Source organism: Mustela erminea, chromosome X (assembly GCF_009829155.1).
Source record: "Mustela erminea isolate mMusErm1 chromosome X, mMusErm1.Pri, whole genome shotgun sequence".
NCBI classification, from domain to species: domain Eukaryota; kingdom Metazoa; phylum Chordata; class Mammalia; order Carnivora; family Mustelidae; genus Mustela; species Mustela erminea.
The window spans coordinates 96103877-96114834 of NC_045635.1; the positions used below are offsets into that span (position 1 = coordinate 96103877).

At 40.7% G+C, this 10958-nt stretch overlaps 1 protein-coding gene across 6 annotated transcripts in view; it reads right to left on the reverse strand.

Moving 5' to 3' along the window:
* Positions 1–10752, reverse strand: part of LRCH2 (leucine rich repeats and calponin homology domain containing 2) — a 105533-nt gene extending 94781 nt beyond the window's left edge. For 2 of the 6 annotated variants that reach the window (XM_032331233.1, XM_032331232.1), the window contains exon 1: positions 10335–10751. In XM_032331233.1, coding sequence (XP_032187124.1) covers positions 10335–10683 — 349 coding nt within the window. In that variant the 5' untranslated portion in view covers positions 10684–10751. Of the gene's footprint in view, positions 1–10334 lie in introns of all 6 variants that reach the window. The other 4 variants (XM_032331235.1, XM_032331234.1, XM_032331238.1 and 1 more) reach the window with 2 other exon arrangements.
* Between the last annotated feature and the right edge of the window lie 206 nt (positions 10753–10958).

Below are 10958 nucleotides of genomic sequence, written 5' to 3' on the forward strand. Positions count from 1 at the left end.
ACTACCAAGGCAATCAGAAGTCATCTCTTCCTCTTTGAACCTGCAATGTACTTTGTTTTCCCTTATGACATTTATCTTACTCTAGCCCAGTGATTCTCAGTCTTAGCACTCCTGACATTTTGGAACAGATAAGTCTTTGTTGTGTGTGGCAGTCCTTGCTCTGCACTGTGGGATGCTTTGCAGCATCCCAGGCCCCTCTTACCCACTAGATGTCACAATCAAAACATCTCCAGACATTACCAAATACCACTGGGACAAATCTTCCCTCATTAAGAACAACTGACCTAGCCTATATAATAGATAAGTGGGTACAGATAAGGGAGTACTTTTTTTTTAAGATTTTATTTATTTATTTGATAGAGAGAGAGAGATCACAAATAGGCAGAGAAGCAGGCAGAGAGAGAGGAGGAAGCAGGCTCCCTGCTGAGCAGAGAGCCCGATGCAGGGCTGGATCCCAGGACGCTGGGATCATGACCTGAGCTGAAGGCAGAGGCTTGAACTCACGGAGCCACCCAGGCGCCCAAGTGAGTACTTATTTTTATACCACTATGAAATCATAAATTCCTTAAAGGCAACAACTTTACAATCTTGTCCATTTACGTAAGATAAGTCCATTCTTACATATTAAGGCACGTTAAGGAAAAAGTTACCTATGTCGATGTAGTATTTTTAACTTATATATATCTTTTTAAAAGTACTTGATTTCCCACTGACAGACATCCTCAACCAGTTACCTCAGAGTATTAAGGATTTACATGTTGTAATTACTTTTATTTTAAGATTTTATTTATTTATTTGACAGACAGAGATCACAAGTAGGCAGAGAGGCAGGCAGAGAGAGAAGGGGAAGCAGGCTCCCTGCTGAGCAGAGAGCCCGATGTGGGGATCAATCCCAGGACGCTGGGATCATGACCTGAGCCAAAGGCAGAGGCTTTAATCCACTGAGCCACCCAGGCGCGCCTATAATTACTTTTTTAAGAGAGGAAGAATTGTAGGCTGCCCGTTCTAGAGTCTCTTTGTGGCATAATCATTTAACAAAGTGATTTTGGATGAAATCCAAATTCACAAATGTTCTAGAATGGGTTAGTCTCTGTAGAGTTCAAATAAAAGTTTATGCTGCAGTTATTTTCTGTCTTTGGTCACCTTGAATCCCTAATATTATACATAAAATTCTGCTGAAAAGGATTGAAGTAATTAATTTAAAAGTAAAGTGACAAAAATCTCTGTCACAAATCATAAAAGAGGGGCACCTGGGTGGCTCAGTTGTTAAGCCTCTGCCTTCGGCTAGGGTCACCACGGTTCTGGGATGGAGCCCCAAATCGGGCTCCCTGCGTGGTGGGAAGCCTGTTTCTCCCTCCCCCACGCCCCCTGCTTGTGTTCCCTTTCTCACTGTCTCTCTCTGTCAAATAAATGAAAAAAATCCTTTAAAAAATAATCATATAAGAGTTCAGCGAATTAGCAACATCCACAAATAAGAAAAGACTTACTTCCCTATTTGGAAAAAATAACTTTTCTTTAAAATTTTTCATATCAAGAAATACATTAGAAAACAGCCATTGTTTGATCATCCATTACAGTACATTGACTGATACTCTGTAAGTAAAATGCTATCAATTTATAATTTATTCGAAACAGGAGAAATATAAAGATTAAAATTTAAAACTTGACCTTTAGCAGACTTCAGTGCAATAGTTTTAAGTGAGACTAAACATAAACTTAAATTATTGTTATAAAACTGACCTGTCGAGGGGAACCTGGATGGCTCAGTTGGTTAAGCCTCTGCCTTCGGCTCAGGTCATGGTCTTGGGGTCCAGGGATGGAGCCCCACATCGGGCTCTCTGCTTGCGGGGAGCCTGCTTCCCATTCTCTCTCTGCCTGCCTCTCTGCCTACTTGTGATCTCTGTCTGTCAAATAAATAAATAAAATCTTCAAAAAAACAAAACAAAACAAAACAAAAACCTGACCTGTCCAGTTTCCTCTTATTACACTGAAACGTGTTCCCCGTAATGGAAGGTGTTCCCTTCTATAAAAGGGAAGTAGAGAAAACTTTTTTTTTAAAGATTTATTTAATTGTTTGTCAAAGGGAGAAAGAAGAGAGAGTACACACCAACAAGGGGAACGGCAAGCAGAGAGAGAAGCAAGCTCCCCACTAAACAAGGAGCCCGATGGAGGACTTGATCCCAGGAACCCTGGGATCATGACCTGAACCGAAGGCAGACACCTAACCAACTGAGCCACCCAGGCCTCCCAGACAAAACTTTCCAAAACTTTTCAGAGTATTACAGTGCTTCAAGAAGTACCCTCAAGGGATGCCTCGGTGGCTCAGTGGGTTAAAGCCTCTGCCTTTGCCTCAGGTCATGATCCCAGGGTCCTGGGATCGAGCCCTGCATCGGGCTCTCTGCTCAGCAGGGAGCCTGCCTCCTCCTCTCTCTCTCCCTGCTTCTCTGCCTACTTGTGATCTCTGTTGTCAAATAAATAAAATAAAATCTAAAAAAAAAAAAAAAAAAAAGAATCAGTTAAAAAAAAGAAAAAGAGGAAGAAGAAGAAGAAGTACCCTCGATACACCCAAAGTGCAACAAAAAAAAGAGAAAACCAAGATTTCCCCTCTAGTTCATTATGCAAAGCTCTGTAGAATGAGGGTGGGCATCACAGAGTTTAAGCATGCCTTAGAGTAGGCTGCTGGGGTGGGTCAAGAGAATGACATGCCCTTTTGCAAAGTTCCACAGAGTTCCTTGGAAATGTTAAATAAATACCCCCTTCCAAGGAATCAATAAGCTGTTTAAGTCTTCAATTATTTATATTTGTGAAAAATATTTTTATTTGTGGAAAGGGTTCCTAGCATCATCTCTTATTTTGTCAACAACATTCTGGATCTTGTCCAACTTCATGCTTTTCATCATGAAATAAGTACTTCAGAGTTTGTATTACAAATAATCTAAATCAAGATATCAAATTTTAAACTTTAGGCAAAGTGTCCCTGTAAGTCCAATTCTAAAATATCCTAATCAGCCACTTCTGTTCTTTTACCTGTCATGTTGTATATATAATTATTTTCATAAAAGATGATATGCTCATGTTTTCCAAAAGGTACTAATTTAACTGCTTACCACACAGTCCTAATTCTGAACTGTGGTTTATTCCCCAAATTGATTCCTTAAAGCATTATGCTCTATTGAGTACCTTTTCTACTCTCATCAACCTTTTCCCTGATGACACTGCTTCATTTCTTTAAGATTAAAATTTAAGACATTACAAGTAATGACAGATGCTGGCGAGGATGCAGAGAGAGGGGATCCCTCCTACACTGTTGGTGGGAATGCAAGCTGGTGCAACCACTCTGGAAAACAGCTTGGAGGTTCCTCAAAAAACTGAAAATAGAGCTACCCTATGACCCAGCGATTGCACTATGGGTATATATCCTAAAGATACAATCGTGGTGCTGAAGGGGCACGTGCACCCAAATGTTTATAGCAGCAATGTCCACAATAGCCAAACTATGGAAAGAACCTAGATGTCCATCAACAGATGAATGGATAAAGAAGATGTGGTATATATATACAATGGAATACTATGCAGCCATCAAGTGAAATGAAATCTTGCCATTTACAACGACGTGGATGGAACTAGAGGGTATTATGCTTAGCGAAATAAGTCAATCAGAGAAAGACAACTATCATATGATCCCCCTGATATGAGAAAGTAGAGATGCAATGTGGAGGGTTTCGGGGCTTGGAAAAGAAAAAAATGAAACAAGAGGCAATCGGGAGGGAGACAAACCATAAAAGACTCAATCTCAAAAAACAGACTGAGGGTTGCTGGGGTGAGGGGGGACGGGAGAGGGTGGTGGAATTATGGACATTGGGGAGGGTATGTGCTATGATGAGTGCCATGAAATGTGTAAACCTGGCGATTCACAGACCTGTACCCCTGGGGATAAAAATACATTATATGTTTATTAAAGGAAAAAAAAAATTAAGACATTAATGTCCCCAAACATCTACCTTCAATTTCACCTTAGTAAAAGTCAGGTTACTTCTCCCTTCCATGGCTAACAGCTCCCCACCCTGTTCTTGCTTCCCTTGCCTTCAAATGAAGGTCCTCTCTACTCCTCTTACATTTGAACTCCACGCTCTCCACCTGTTCCCTCCTCTCAGCCTCTCAGGATTTTTGTGAAAATACAGAGTAAACCAGTTAACATTTGTCCTTAACACACAATATCATTCCTAACCCTTATTCACACAATTTTTCCCCTGAAATTCTGCGTCTGTCCCTCCTGCCTTATCATACTGATCGTTTACCTCAAGATTCAGCAAATACCTAACTTTAAAGGACTTTCTCAAACTAACTTAATCCCCAATAAAATTAAGCCTTATGCCATAGTTTCACATCACTTACTTGTACATTTTATAAATGTATACAATTTTGAAGTGTTACATAATTCTTTTCTTTTTTATGAATTGTTTTATTAATTTTTAAAGTGTGTTTATTTATACCCAATGTGGGGCTCAAACTCATGACATTGAGATCAAGAGTCACATGCTCTTGGGGTACCTGGGTGGCTCAGTCCATTAAGCATCTGACTCTTGATTTGGGTGAGGTCATGATCTCAGGATGGTGCGATCTAGCCTTGCATCAGGCTCCATGCTCTGGGAGGAGTCTGCTTGAGATTCTCTCTTTCCCTCCCCTCTGCCCCCTCCCACCACTCACTCAAGCATGCTCCTGCTTTCTCCCTCTCACTCTCTCTCTCTAAAATAAATAAATAGGGGCTCCTGGGTGGCTCAGTCGTTAAGCATCTGCCTTCAGTTCAAGTCATGATCCCAGAGTCCTTGGATTGAGCCCCTCATCGGGCTCCCTACTCAGCAGGAAGCCTGCTTCTCCCTCTCCCACTCCCCATGTTTGTGTTCCCTCTCCCACAGTCTCTCTCTCTCTGTTGAATAAATTAATAAAATCTTTAAAAAATACATAAATAAATAAATCTTCTTCTTCTTCTTTTTTTTTTTTTAAATCACATGTTCCAGGGCACCTGGTGGCTCAGTGGGTTAAAGCCTCTGCCTTCAGCTCAGGTCATGATCCCAGGGTCCTGGGAACGAGCCCTGCATGGGCTCTCTGCTCAGAGGGGAACCTGCTTCCTCCTCTCTCTCTCTACCTGCCTCTCTGCCTACTTGTGATCTCTGTCAAATAAATAAAAGCTTTAAAAAAAAAAAAATCACATGTTCTTTCCAGATGAGCCTGCCAGTTAACCTCTATAATTCTTTTCTAATTGTTACACATATTCCTGTACACATTCAATTATTTTATAAACTGCTCAAGGACAATAACCATGTCTCTTTCTTTTCTATTGGCTATAATCATGTTTCCAAAGTTGGAGTACAATAAACGCTTGCTTAATAAATCTATTCTAAAACCATCAGAAAGAGGCACAAAGACAAGCTATGCAACTGCCATACATACCATAAAAAACAGTGCACACAAAGCAAAAAGTATATTAACCACATTAACGTATGAAATTAAATTAGCATAGTGTACAGTTTAATAATAGCTTTATTATATAGAAAGAATGTGTTACAATGGAAATAACACTGGAATAGTGAGGGCTTGAGTCAGAAAACCCAGGCACTGACCCACACTCTGCCATACGCTAGCCATTTAACGTTGGACAAATCATTTAACCTCTCACAACAATGAGTAATTACTATGTACGGTGCCAAATTCACAGGGTTTTATTAGGATACAGTAGCATAATATACATGAAAGTGCTTAGAAATTTATAAGGAGCTATATAAATGGTAATCTTTTAATGATGAACATACCCTCCAATTTAAGATAACATTTTATTTTAAAATATGAACTTACAAAAGAAAAATTAAGGGACAACTATTTATGCTGTAGAAGAATTCATCACTAAATAAAATAAATCACTGCAAGGGCCAGTAATTCAAATTCAATCTAAAGCAATTAAAATATGAGTCAACTGTCAAAAACGGGCTTCACATTCAATTTTTTAGGGAGACATTTATTACACAAAGCAAAGTAGATATTTGAATCAGTCCACAAAATCACAAATTCATTCCACTGAATGCTCTAAGAGGGCCTTCACCTCACAACATAATCAGATGCTGCTAAGTTTATCTGGCTCCATTTTACAACCTGATACAATGCACCATGCCCCACAGTTGAAGGGGTGAACCAGCACATGTAGGAAATACTAGAGTTGACTCCAGGTTTACAGGAAAACATGTGATTAACCCAGGACACAGCACCATCTGATGCATGTAAGAATTCCTAAATCTGTTTCGCAGACCTATTGTTTATAAAGAGGTATGAAGAAGCAGAAGGAGAAGCTGCAAGTACGCTGAGACTTATTTGTAGCATTGGTGACAAAGTCAAATATGAAAGTTTCAGGATTTGTTTGAGAAGCTATCAGAATCATTTTCAAGCTCTCTTCTTAAGGTCAACAAATTATCACAGTATCCAGACAGATTAAAATGTTCTAGGCAATTTCCCTTTGCCCTGCCAAGTTTACCTATAGACCATCTAAGACAAGACATTACAAGAGTCAGTTACTTTCCTGAAATGGATTACAAACTTTCTCATCTGTTATTATGTCTTAATATAGACGAGGACTTTAATCAAGAACCTAGAAGACAGATCCAAAAAGGTCATGAGTTGGGGCGCCTGGGTGGCTCAGTGGGTTGGAGCCTCTGCCTTCAGCTCAGGTCATGATCCCAGGGTCCTGGGATAGAGCCCCACATCGGGCTCTCTGCTCAGCAGGGAGCCTGCTTTCCCCTCTCTCTCTGCCTGCCTCTCTGCCTACTTGTGATCTCTGTCTGTCAAATAATAAATAAAATCTTAAAAAAAAAAAAAAAAAGGTCATGAGCGCAAACCACCAACTGAAGATTCAAATAAATTAGCAAACTCTCCCTTTTAAATATTAATTCCTTAAAAGGCTGCCATAATAAATTTCAAGCTACATCCCAGCAAGAGATGGGGATTGAGCCGAAGAGGGGAAAAGAAACGAGGAGAGCAGGAGGACACAGGCAGGTAAAGATCACACACCAGAAATGCAAAAAAAGGTAAAAAGACACCAAAGAGAAACTAAACTTCAACCAATTATCCATCTTCCCTCAGGGCAAGCCTATTAATAAACAAGATTTTGCTGCTACATGTTTTGGAGGCACTATTTTCTTAATGCCAAGTTATCCAACAGTATTCAACGTAAACCAGGGTTACGAATGGTAACTGAAGAAACTATAGCTTCCTGGCAATTTTCTGTTCACTATAGACATGACATAATGAAAAAAAAAAAAATGAGACTCTGCTTCATCTACCCTATTAAAAAGAATATTGAATTAGATCTTGAATACATAGTTCCTAGTTTTGGCTTTGACCCTCTTGACACATGACTAAAGTCACTAAATTTTTATCAATATTTGCATTCACCTAAACAGTACTACTTCAGTACCTAAAAAATGAGTTATTTTAGAGTTTCTCAGCACTGTCTGCACACTAGAATCACCTGGGAAGACTTTTTTAAAAAAAGATTCTCTTGGCCCCTGAGATTCTGATTTAATTGGTCTGGTAGGGCCCAGGCATAGGTTTTTAAAAAAAACACTCCCTTGGGATTTTAACCTGCAGCCCAGGTGAAGAACCACAGGTCTATTTTGTCTTATGTATATGTGAGGAACAGCAAAATAATGCAAAAAACCCTCCCTGCTTCCTTTCAAATTTATCAATTTTCCCTTCTTATCCAATTTAGTTTTACCCCAGATTCTTACCACCTCACACCTAGATTAACAGAATACCTTCCCACCTATTTTCCCTTGCACCAGTCTCCTCCCAACCCAATAAACCATTATCTGCTTGCCTAACTAATCAGTTTGGTTCTGAAACATTATCCCACTGAGAGTCATTTTTAAGTATAATACCAACAAAGAGAACTGTTTTCATCAGAGGATACTCTATGTATACATATGTGTATGTATGTGTGTGTACATGCATATATGATCTCAAAAATGCTCTATTTTTCTTCAGTTCCAGTGTACCCACCTTCATTTATACATAATGAATACTAGTCTCTTCACATACAAAAATATTGCCCCTAAATAGTTCATGACTGAATTTTGTCAAAAATGAATGGCAAATGAATCACTCACAAATTTCTCATTTAAATTTTGAAGGGTTCCCACAAGTAACACATTCAACTGAAAAAAATAAATAAAATGAGGTGGAATCGTCTCAAAAATCCAATGTTACCGTAGACACTGATAAAGTTTATGACGAATGAATCCTTAACAAGAACAAATATGGCTCTGCTTTGTGTTAAAGCTTGCCTCAGAAAACCAACTGAAGGCTTAAAAGCCAAAGGTTATAACCACATAAGATGATATTCAAGTTTATGAAAAATATTATCAAATACAATCTAAGCAATACATAATGAGAAGACTGAACAAGTATATGACTTACTCCCTGCCCTTAAGGAGCTCTCCAGTTTCTCAGGGACAGCATGACACAAACATGAAAAAGAAAATAAAGCCAGCACTAGCAAGTAAGTGGTAAAGATGCTAAGTACGTAAGAACTCAAAAACAGGAGACTGCTGTGGACTAAGGCAGTTAGAGACAGATTCCTGGAAAAGCTGGGGGCTTAAACAAAATTAAATAGATGGAGTAAAGACAAAAATCCCAAGCATGTGGGTGACCTTCTACGAAGATGAGACAGAAATTCATTAAATATATTTGAGGGACAGGGAGTTGACCCAGTTGGAACAGAGGGTTCTGTGTAGGAGTGTTTGGGGCAACAAGGTTGCAATAATAAATTGGAGCTGGACAGTGAAAGCCCTAAATGCCAAGCCAGGACACTCAACTTAGTCCTACAGATACATCCTTTACAGGTTATAAGGCACAATAAGCAAAACAATATATCTCCTTAATGATGCAGTCTGAAACCATTTTTCCTGAAGCCTTTTAAGAACATACCAAGTCATATAATATTTTGCCAATATATTCATAAATATGTGAACATATTGTTTAGGAAATCTGTTCACAGTGAAGGAGTAAATACTCAAACATGTTTTTCAAAATACAAAATCAGTGATCGATTACGCATTCATAGTTCTTAGTAATTCCTAAAAGAGTAATTGGGTAGAAAGCTTCAATTTTAGGCTTTGCTCCTTCCCCACCCTCCTCCAAACACATACCTAAATTTAATATCCAGAAACTGAATACACTGAAATAGTGTTATTCTGAAAATAAGAGGCCTTTTATTACTAATCATTATAGGTGAATTTACTTACTGTACTGTTTCAAAATTACTACACCTATCAAAATAATTTTGTCCATGATTTCTTTGAGCAAAGCAAATATAAAAGATAACAAATGCAAAGATTATAAAAAGCAAGAAACCCTTTCATCAAACGAAAACGTACTTAAAATAATGAGCATTGGTTTATAAGGCAGAGAGGAAAGAGTATGTTCATAACAAAAATTGCCATCCACAACAAAGAGTACCAGAGAGTATATGAAGAACGCTACAATAGCCAATTTCTCAACCAAAATGATAGGCCATTAACCTACAACTCCCTAAAGAATAGAGTTAATTTTGTTTCTCAGAAATGCCCTCAAATTTTTTGGCAATTTCTGCTATAAAAATTAAGACTCTAACATAACTCAAAACAAGGATCCTTTCCCCTAGTAACCAGACATGTTAGTGATTGATGATTTCATTTGCCATTGCAACAAATACTAATTTAACCACCACTACCTTCTCAACACCAGGAAAATGAAAGGCATACGTGACCAGAAGGCAAGAATATCCTAAAATGATTAAAATACACACACAAAATATCACGTAAAACCCGTGGCAATGCTTCTGCTGTACGAAGAAAAGGAATATGCCATTCTTCCAGACACATATGCCTTTAAAGAATATGTGTAGATTGTGATTTTATGTATTGTCTTCCCCCCCCACTCCTCTGAGAAAGATGAGAAAGAACATCCAGGAGAGTTGAAAGAAGTGCATTAAAGAAAGGTGTCAATACCTCCCTCCCTACTCCGTAGTGGGGAAACTCGCTTTAACAATAATGCTCTTTCACCCCTCACATCGCGCCCGATTTCCATACATCCTTCAGTCATCAAGCCCCCCGTTCCACGACCACCACCATTCCCTTCTCTCTCCCTCACATTCACGAGAACAGGCTGCTCCGACTTTGTCAGTCTCGCCGCCCCCGCGAACCCGCCCAGACCAGCAGAGTCCAACAACGCAGCCACGCAGCCACCCACACCCCCCCACCTCCTCCTTCGGAGCCCAGCTTCCCCTCCCCCGCACCCCGTCCTGTCACCTGCTTGGGTGGTGTCCGTCAGGTCGTAGCCGCTGCCCGGGAAGTCTCGGAGTTTCCTACCACTGAGGCTCAGGATGCCGGAGTTGCCCGCCTCCTCCAGGGCCCGGTCCAGGCTCCTCACCGTGTGTTGAGGCTGCAGGCTCCCCGGGTTCCACTGCGGCCCGTTGGGGAACGGCTGACCGAAAAGAGTCGGTACCGGGATGGGCACCACGAGGGTCCCGCCGCCGCCGCCGCCTCCCCCTCCGGCTCCGCCACCTCCCCCTCCGGCTGCGCTACCGCCACCGCTACTTCCACCTCCACCACAACCGCCGCCCCCACTGTTAACACCACCTCCCTGACTCGCCGCCATGTTCCTGGGAGAGAGAATAGCCCCCGACAATACTCTCAGCTTGTGCCGCGAGTGTAGGGGCTTCTTAGGACGCATGCGCAGACTGGGGGGGGGGCAGACGGGGGGAGAGGTAGAGGGTGGGAAGGAACCAGGGGGCGGACTGGGAGGAGGTGTTGGGTAGAGAAGAGACGGTGTTCCAACGTGCAGAACGCTCGCTTTAAGAAATGTGTGATCAGAGGAAGGATGCTAAATCTCGGTTCCGCTGCTTTGGGTACCAATATCTTGCGAAGCGACAC